General features: G+C 35.5%; 1 protein-coding gene across 1 annotated transcript in view; it reads right to left on the bottom strand.

Moving 5' to 3' along the window:
- Positions 1–10,000, bottom strand: part of slit1b (slit homolog 1b (Drosophila)) — a 104,190-nt gene that overhangs the window by 7,348 nt on the left and 86,842 nt on the right. Inside the window, exons 26-32 of the mRNA XM_037764191.1 lie at positions 9,832–9,995; positions 7,525–7,649; positions 7,150–7,244; positions 6,233–6,372; positions 6,009–6,102; positions 5,659–5,796; positions 1–202 (exon numbers count right to left, since the gene is read on the bottom strand). The exon at positions 1–202 is cut by the window's left edge and continues 27 nt beyond it. Of these exons, the coding sequence (XP_037620119.1) occupies positions 1–202; positions 5,659–5,796; positions 6,009–6,102; positions 6,233–6,372; positions 7,150–7,244; positions 7,525–7,649; positions 9,832–9,995 (958 nt within the window). The remainder of the gene's footprint in view (positions 203–5,658; positions 5,797–6,008; positions 6,103–6,232; positions 6,373–7,149; positions 7,245–7,524; positions 7,650–9,831; positions 9,996–10,000) is intronic.

The following is a 10,000-nucleotide window of genomic DNA, read 5'->3' as shown; positions in this document are numbered from 1 at the left end:
GTTCTTGACGTCTTGGAGCTGAACGTACGAGTCTCTGTCCACGAAGTTGACGCTGAGCAGCTTCTCACAGCTCTGACCCTCGAAGCCCGGCAGACACTGACAGACCGCCGTCCCCGTCTTCTCCACGCACGGGGCGCCGTTCTGACACGCCGTCAGCTGGCAGAGGGACGGCGGAGGAAGGGCCACCTCACAAAACTCACCACTGACGGGCAGAATAGAGAATAGGACCTGAATGTCAGAGAGCACTTCACACAGCCACTTCCTCTGTATTCATCACGGAGGATTAAATATAATATAAAACTGCTGTTGCAGTGTTCTAATTATAATTATGTTTGCATTTTTCATTCTCTAATAGTGACCAGAATGAAGTCTCTGAAACTCAACTTTTCTGACCCCCCTGCTTTGGTTTTGAAAACCTAATATTTTTGGCGAGCCTGGTTTATGATGTAGTGAGAATACAACTGGATAAATAACACTTGGCTTATATGTGAGAGTTTGTTAACGGATGTTTTGATGTAGTTCTGCGGTTGTTAAACGCAGACAACATTTACTTTTCATCAAAACCTTTCTCCGTCTTTTATTTCTCTAAAACAACGTTTTCTGCAAGAATTCCAGGTAAAACACGGGCTGAGAAACTGATATCCAGATGGTCATCTTGGGGGTGAAGTCTTCCTTTAACATGATGACGGAGAGCATGTTTCTAATGTCCAGTATTTCCTGAATTGTGACCCGGGGAGGGTTGGCATGCACGTCCTAAACACCTTCATCTTCATCTTCATCTTCACTAAAACCTTACTATTTACAACACTTCAAACTCGGCACGGACCGAGTATCGCGCCTGTGCAAGCGTGAGACTGTTTATGCAGATGTGTTTTACATAGTCAGGTTTTAGTGAAGATGCATGTGTTTGGGAAGTAGTGAGCCTCCGACTGGATAAATGACACTTAGATTATACTGCACCAGTTGTGTGACGGTTTGTAAACGGATGTTTTGATGTAGTTTGTGTTAAAGTGGAATTGCAGACTTTTTCTATTGTTTTTTGATTCTCCGTTCACCACGGAGGCCGGAGAGAAAAAGAAAATTTTCTGCAAGAATTCAAGTTAAAACACATGAACCTGATATAGTTTATAGATATAGATCTTTTTTTTCAGCCTTTTTCTCGGACATTTTTCAGATCTTTTTTTTCAGACTTTTTTTTCGGACATATTTCAAATTTTGTTTTTCCGACTTTTTTTTCGGACATTTTCCAAATTTTTTTTTCAGACTTTTTTTCCGGACATTTTCCAAATTTTTTTTTCAGACTTTTTTTTCGGACATTTTTTCAGAATTTTTTCCGTACATTTTCCAAATCTTTTTTTTCAGACTTTTTTTTCAGAATTTTTTCCGTACATTTTTCAAATCTTTTTTTTCAGACTTTTTTTCGGACATTTTTCTGACTTTTTTTTCAGATCCTTTTTTCGGACATTTTTCAGATCTTTTTTTTCAGACTATTTTTTCGGACATTTTTCTAATCTTTTTTTTCAGAATTTTTTCTGGACATTTTTCAAATCTTTTTTTTCAGACTTTTTTTCGGACATTTTTCAGATCTTTTGTTCCGGACATTTTTCTGACTTTATTTTCAGAATTTTTTTTTCAGAATTTTTTTCGGACATTTTTCAGATCTTTTTTTTCAGATCTTTTTTTTCGGACATTTTTCAGATCTTTTTTTTCAGACTTTTTTTTCGGACATATTTCAAATTTTTTTTTTCAGACTTTTTTTTCGGACATTTTTTCAGAATTTTTTCCGGACATTTTCCAAATCTTTTTTTTCAGACTTTTTTTTCAGACATTTTTTCCGTACATTTTTCAAATCTTTTTTTTCCAGACATTTTTTTTTCAGACATTTTTTTTCAGAATTTTTTCTGGACATTTTTCAGATCTTTTTTTTCAGACATTTTTCAGATCTTTTTTTAAGACTATTTTTTCGGACATTTTTCTAATCTTTTTTTTCAGACTTTTTTTCGGACATTTTTATGACTTTTTTTTCAGATCCTTTTTTTCGGACATTTTTCAGATCTTTTTTTTCAGACTATTTTTTCGGACATTTTTCTAATCTTTTTTTTCAGAATTTTTTCCGGACATTTTTCAAATCTTTTTTTTCAGACTTTTTTTCGGACATTTTTCAGATCTTTTGTTCCGGACATTTTTCTGACTTTATTTTCAGAATTTTTTTTTCAGAATTTTTTTCGGACATTTTTCAGATCTTTTTTTTCAGACTTTTTTTTCGGACATATTTCAAATTTTTTTTTTCAGACTTTTTTTTCGGACATTTTCCAAATTTTTTTTTCAGACATTTTTTTTCAGAATTTTTTCTGGACATTTTTCAGATCTTTTTTTTCAGACATTTTTCAGATCTTTTTTTAAGACTATTTTTTCGGACATTTTTCTAATCTTTTTTTTCAGACTTTTTTTCGGACATTTTTCTGACTTTTTTTTCAGATCCTTTTTTTCGGACATTTTTCAGATCTTTTTTTTCAGACTATTTTTTCGGACATTTTTCTAATCTTTTTTTTCAGAATTTTTTCCGGACATTTTTCAAATCTTTTTTTTCAGACTTTTTTTCGGACATTTTTCAGATCTTTTGTTCCGGACATTTTTCTGACTTTATTTTCAGAATTTTTTTTTCAGAATTTTTTTCGGACATTTTTCAGATCTTTTTTTTCAGACTTTTTTTTCGGACATATTTCAAATTTTTTTTTTCAGACTTTTTTTTCGGACATTTTCCAAATTTTTTTTTCAGACTTTTTTTCCGGACATTTTCCAAATTTTTTTTTCAGACTATTTTTTCGGACATTTTTTCAGAATTTTTTCCGTACATTTTCCAAATCTTTCTTTTCAGACTTTTTTTTCAGAATTTTTTCCGTAAATTTTTCAAATCTTTTTTTTCAGACTTTTTTTCGGACATTTTTCTGACTTTTTTTTCAGATCCTTTTTTCGGACATTTTTCAGATCTTTTTTTTTCAGACTATTTTTTCGGACATTTTTCTAATCTTTTTTTTCAGACTTTTTTTCGGACATTTTTCAGATCTTTTGTTCCGGACATTTTTCTGACTTTATTTTCAGAATTTTTTTTTCAGAATTTTTTTCGGACATTTTTCAGATCTTTTTTTTCAGATCTTTTTTTTCGGACATTTTTCAGATCTTTTTTTTCAGACTTTTTTTTCGGACATATTTCAAATTTTTTTTTTCAGACTTTTTTTTCGGACATTTTTTCAGAATTTTTTCCTGACATTTTCCAAATCTTTTTTTTCAGACTTTTTTTTCAGAATTTTTTCCGTACATTTTTCAAATCTTTTTTTTCCAGACATTTTTTTTTCAGACATTTTTTTTCAGAATTTTTTCCGGACATTTTTCAGATCTTTTTTTTCGGACATTTTTCAGATCTTTTTTAAGACTATTTTTTCGGACATTTTTCTAATCTTTTTTTTCAGACTTTTTTTCGGACATTTTTCTGACTTTTTTTTCAGATCCTTTTTTTCGGACATTTTTCAGATCTTTTTTTTCAGACTATTTTTTCGGACATTTTTCTGACTTTTTTTTCAGATCCTTTTTTTCGGACATTTTTCAGATCTTTTTTTTCAGAATTTTTTCCGGACATTTTTCAAATCTTTTTTTTCAGACTTTTTTTCGGACATTTTTCAGATCTTTTTTTCTGGACATTTTTCTGACTTTTTTTTCAGAATTTTTTTTTCAGAATTTTTTTCGGACATTTTTCAGATCTTTTTTTTCAGATCTTTTTTTTTCGGACATTTTTCAGATCTTTTTTTTCAGACTTTTTTTTCGGACATATTTCAAATTTTTTTTTTCAGACTTTTTTTTCGGACATTTTTTCAGAATTTTTTCCGGACATTTTCCAAATCTTTTTTTCAGACTTTTTTTTCAGAATTTTTTCCGTACATTTTTCAAATCTTTTTTTTCCAGACATTTTTTTTTCAGACATTTTTTTTCAGAATTTTTTCCGGACATTTTTCAGATCTTTTGTTTCGGACATTTTTCTGACTTTTTTTTCAGACTTTTTTTCGGACATTTTTCTAATCTTTTTTTTCAGACTTTTTTTTTTCAGAATTTTTTCCAGACATTTTTCAAATCTTTTTTTTCAGACTTTTTTTCGGACATTTTTCAGATCTTTTTTTTCCAGACATTTTTTTTTCAGACATTTTTTTTCAGAATTTTTTCCGGACATTTTTCAGATCTTTTTTTTCAGACTTTTTTTTCGGACATATTTCAAATTTTTTTTTTCAGACTTTTTTTTCAGACATTTTTTCAGAATTTTTTCCGGACATTTTCCAAATCTTTTTTTTCAGACTTTTTTTCCAGAATTTTTTCCGTACATTTTTCAAATCTTTTTTTTCCAGACATTTTTTTTTTCAGACATTTTTTTTCAGAATTTTTTCCAGACATTTTTCAAATCTTTTTTTTCAGACTTTTTTTCAGACATTTTTCAGATCTTTTTTTTCCAGACATTTTTTTTTCAGACATTTTTTTTCAGAATTTTTTCCGGACATTTTTCAGATCTTTTTTTTCAGACTTTTTTTTCGGACATATTTCAAATTTTTTTTTCAGACTTTTTTTTCAGAATTTTTTCAGAATTTTTTCCGGACATTTTCCAAATCTTTTTTTTCAGAATTTTTTCCGTACATTTTTCAAATCTTTTTTTTCCAGACATTTTTTTTTTCAGACATTTTTTTTCAGAATTTTTTCCGGACATTTTTCAGATCTTTTTTTTCAGACTTTTTTTTCGGACATATTTCAAATTTTTTTTTTCAGACTTTTTTTTCAGAATTTTTTCAGAATTTTTTCCGGACATTTTCCAAATCTTTTTTTTCAGAATTTTTTCCGTACATTTTTCAAATCTTTTTTTTCCAGACATTTGTTTTTCAGACATTTTTTTTCAGAATTTTTTCCAGACATTTTTCAAATCTTTTTTTTTCAGACTTTTTTTCGGACATTTTTCAGATCGTTTTTTTCCAAACATTTTTTTTTCAGACATTTTTCAGATCTTTTTTTTCAGACTATTTTTTCGGACATTTTTCAAATCTTTTTTTTCAGACTTTTTTTTCTGACATTTTTTCAGACATTTTTTTTTCAGAATTTTTTCCGGACATTTTTCAAATCGTTTTTTTCAGACTTTTTTTCGGACATTTTTCTGACTTTTTTTCTGACATTTTTTTTTCAGAATTTTTTCCGGAAATTTTTTCAGATCTTTTTTTTCAGACTTTTTTTTCAGACATTTTTCAGACTTTTTTTTCCGGCATATTTTCAGTGTATTTTATGTTTATGTTTTTGCATGCAGTGTAATGTAAATCAGCTAAAGTTACACAAAACCATCAATTAACTTAATAATAATAATTAAAAATCAGCCGTTTATTTGGAGTTTTTGTCATTTCAGTCCCGCTCCTGATCCTCAGTAATGACTGATTCTGATTTTTAACTAAAGTTGCACAAAAAGAGATGTTAGCATACTGTACGTATGTTTCCCCCAATAGTTAAGAAGTCATTTGTAGTAGGGCCGAATCATTCTATCGATAACAATATACATCACGATATAGCAGCATGTTTTCTGGATATTCAATAAATAAATGAATAGCTTTTTGAAATGACCTTATTGTAAAGCCGTACCTGTATCCCTGCAGACAGACGCAGCTGTAGCCGTCCAGATGGTCGACACACTGAGCTCCGTTCTGACAGCGATGGTCCAAACACTCATCATAATCTATACTGCAGTCTGGCCCAACCCAGCCTGGAATACACACACACCTGCAGCACACACACACACACACACACACACACACATTTATACATTACATGACACATGGTGCAGGATTTTGGGGAGTCAACACAGACCTCAGCAAAATCCACCTTTGTCTGTGTGTGTCTATATTTTTAATCTCATCTGGGATCTGAAACTTTGCTGAGCCCGGTAGCGATAAAGTGTGTGTGTGTGTGTGTGTGTGTGTGTGTGTTATCACCTGGGGCCGGTAGGACTGCTGATGCAGGTGGACTGATGCTGACAGGGGTTTCTACCTGGAGAACACACATCCTCCTCTTCCTCACAGAACAGACCTGAGAAGGACAGTTTGTACTTTCTTTACATGTTGGAACGGATCAACGCTGTTATTTTATATTTAGTCATAGTTTTATTATCATCATTGTTTCCTCCTGAATGTCCCTGAGTGAGACAACCCCACTGCACCTGTGTGGTTTGGAGAACACAAGCAGGTGTAGTTGCCGACTCCGTCCATGCAGGTGGCGCCGTTCTCACATCCGTGGTCCTGACAGTCGTCCACGTTCACCTCGCAGAACGTTCCGTGGAAACCAAACGCACACGCACAGCTGAACACACGAAACCAAAGAGACAAAGAACTTGTAATGATTCACAGCTACACGGCGACTAGTCAACAAAATCAGGAAAAAGACATTCACTACAATAAACTTAAAAAGATAAACATATCAAATCTCATTCACTACGAGGGCTGTCAAACGTTTTTCAGGGGAGACTCGTGGGTATCCATAGAACCCATTTACATCCATTGATCTGGAGGTCAGAGGTCAAGAGACTTTTAAGACTTTTTTCAGACATTTTTCAGACTTTTTTGAGACTTCTTTTTATATACTTTTAGACTTTTTTGGACATTTTCAGACATTTTTTGACTTTTTTCAGACTTTTTTTTAGACTTTTTAAAATATTTTTAGGCTTTTTTTGGACATTTTTTTAACCTTTTTCAGAATTTTTTTTTTTTAATATTTTTAGACTTTTTTTTATTTTTGGGGAAAATTTTCATAAATTGTTTTGACTTTTTTCGGATTTTTTTCAGGGGAGACTCGTGGGTACCCATAGAAGCCGTTTACATTCACATATCTGGAGGTCAGAGGTCAAGGGACCCCTTTGGAAATGGACATGACAGTTTTTCCTCACTAAAATTTTGCATACATTTGGAGCGTTATCTACCAATGGATTCTTTAGGTTTTCCTAGTTTCATATGATACCAGTATCTTCACTCTAGGTTTAAAACACTAACGCATTAAAGAAATTAGTGGCATTAAAATGAATTTGCATTAACGGGTTGTTATTGCGTTAACTTTGACAGCCCTGGTTTTAAGACCCGTTACCTGAAGCCTCTGGTCTGCTCGTCACTGATGCAGATCCCTCCGTTGGTGCAGGGATTACTGACACAAGCGTCGACCGGCGTCTCACAGTGTTTACCCTGAAATATCACACACACATTAAATATAGAGCATAAAACATCAACGGAGTCATCTGATGGGATTATTATCAGGGACAGATGTGGGCTCAAAATAATCACTGACAACACGCAAACACACATCAAACATTGGATGAGTGCTTTTAAACGTTGAGCTGAGGGTTGTAAATGGATCGTTGTTGTGTGTCTACGGGAGGAAACATTTAGATTAGATGTCACACAACAGACAAACTCTCTGACGGGATCACATGAGCCTCTCTGCAGCACAAACACGGCGTCATACCGTGAAGCCAGACCTGCAGGTGCAGGTGTACAGGTCTGTGTGGTGGACTTGACAGACCCCCTGGTTCTGGCAGGGAGAGGTCACACATGGGCTGCATTTAGCCTGAACAGACGCCTCTACCGGACCTGAGAACACACACACACACACACACACAAACAGAGGCCCGTTAAGAGATTTTCATAAAGGTCAAAGAAAGTTCTCTGAGTTTCTGGGATCAGCAGAGGAAGTAACGGGATTAATAATATATGGAAAGCAACGGACAGCTCCAAAGAAAGTCACACAAGTTGCCACCACATGCCTGTCTTCACTGAACCGCTGCAAAACCTCATGAAAGATATTAGTCTCTATTTCTGTTTTGACATGACTAGTGTTTGAGGACGTGAATGTGGCTGCACCCAGAGACATGGACACCACCTTCACAATCACCATGCTGAACATCTCACCACCGCCCGGCTCCAACCGGCCGAGCCGCCCGTCACCACCGCCCGGCTCCAACCGGCCGAGCCGCCCGTCACCATCGCCCGGCTCCAACCGGCCAAGCCGCCCGTCACCACCGCCCTGATTCAACCGGCTGGCCAGCTGACGTAGTCAGAGGCGTAGTCAGAAGCGTACAGAGCTCTGAGACGAGGAGACGAGGAGAGGAAGCATACAGAGCTCTGAGACGAGGAGAGGAAGCGTGCAGAGCTCTGAGACGAGGAGAGGAAGCTCCATCCTGTTTGCTTCACGTGAGACGTGGAGGGACATTAATTACAGCGACGCTATTCACAATTCATTTTACAGTTATTTTGATATTTAAAAACACAACAATTAGCGCCTGTGATAACGCACACAGGTTCTAATAAAAAGCGCCACTAATGGAAAACTCTTCACGCCGTCTTCACACTGTGAACAGAGTGGGATCAAACCTCTGCTGCTGTGTTGAAACACAAGTTTAACTGGAGATTGGGTGTTTTTCAGCTGTTAGAATGATTCACCTCTAAACCTTTCTGTTATTTCACAACTTGAATTTGCTGCAGATTAATTAAGCTTTTCATCAAGACGGCTGAAAGCCATTCCCAACAGAAAACACTGAATAAAGAGATCAGTCGTCTCTGTACTATCTCACAGATAAATCAGAAATCACACAATGAGCTGAATGGAGATCACAGCAGCAGGGTGAGACATATTAGAGCTTATAATAAATATAATAATAAACTTTGTTTGTAGAGCACTTTTCTAACAAAGAGCCTTTCAGGAAAAAGAAAAACGGTGATCTTATAAAAACAACTGACGAGATCATCAGACCCAGGAGATTAAACATCAGAGGAGAATATACATATTTTAGAATAGGAGACAATAACACATTTATACTGCATGTGATTATCATACAGTGGGCATGTCTGTAAAGGGGAGACTCGTGGGTACCCATAGAACCCATTTACATTCACACATCTGGAGGTCAGAGGTCAAGGGACCCCTTTGAAAATGGACTTGACAGTTTTTCCTTGTCAACATTTAGTGTTATTTAACCTCCTTCATGACCAGCTAGTCTGACCTGGTTGGTACCGATGGATTCATCAGGATCGCGGGTCTAAAAGTTAAAAAAGAATATCGCCAAATATACTTTAAACTCTCAGATGTCGTTATTAATCATAAATAATAAATAAGTTGATCTGCATAGACAATGTATAAATGACCAGTTGTAACTGAAAGCAACCTAACAAATCATTTATTTCAAACTAAACTAAATAAGGTTCCTTTATTCTTTTGTTGCAGCCATAGTTCAGCTGCATCCATATGAATGAAGATGTACTGTCAGCCTCTGACCTTGCTCAGCATTGTGCATACGGCCTTCTCTTAAAATAGAGGCCTGTTCATCTTAAACAAAATACAAGAGAATTAGAATTCAGCTCACACGGCGGCGGTATGTGTGTCTTATATTAAGGCCCTCACATTTAAAGAGCGCGGCGTCTGCAGCGTGTGACAGGTGTGTAGGAGTGAAAGCAGCCAACTCCTGATGAAGGTCACACAGACTAAAAAGCTCCCTTTTATTAAACATCATGTACGAGGAAGCGACAGTATGTGGGTGTTTGTTCTCTTATAAAGACAGAATCACACAGGATTAAAATAGTGGGTTAACTCTGTGTTCAGACGGCGGAGGATATCAGCATCATGTGAACAGGTTCTACATGAAAGCTCTTTTAATAAGCACATTCAATGTTTTGACTGAACAACTAAAAGAGATGAAAATAAGAACCGACTGCTTTCATGTGCGGTTTGTACATGTGAGTGTGTTCTTTAAGTTCAAGTGGCTTCCTGCCGGCTTACCCAGACACTGGAAGTTGTCGGCGGGCGTGGTGAGCAGCAGCTTGCCCTCCATACCGCGAGGCCCGGCACAGCGGGCGATACCGGGCTCCTTATAGCCGCTCTTCACCCAGTCAGACAGCCAGAGCAGACGGCAGTCACAGTACAGAGGGTTGGCTCCGATCGCCCTGAA

The sequence above is a fragment of the Sebastes umbrosus genome, chromosome 3, assembly GCF_015220745.1.
Source record: "Sebastes umbrosus isolate fSebUmb1 chromosome 3, fSebUmb1.pri, whole genome shotgun sequence".
Classification (NCBI taxonomy): Eukaryota; Metazoa; Chordata; class Actinopteri; order Perciformes; family Sebastidae; genus Sebastes; species Sebastes umbrosus.
The sequence above is the reverse complement of the archived record's forward strand: the minus strand, read 5'-3'. Positions and strand labels throughout refer to the sequence as shown.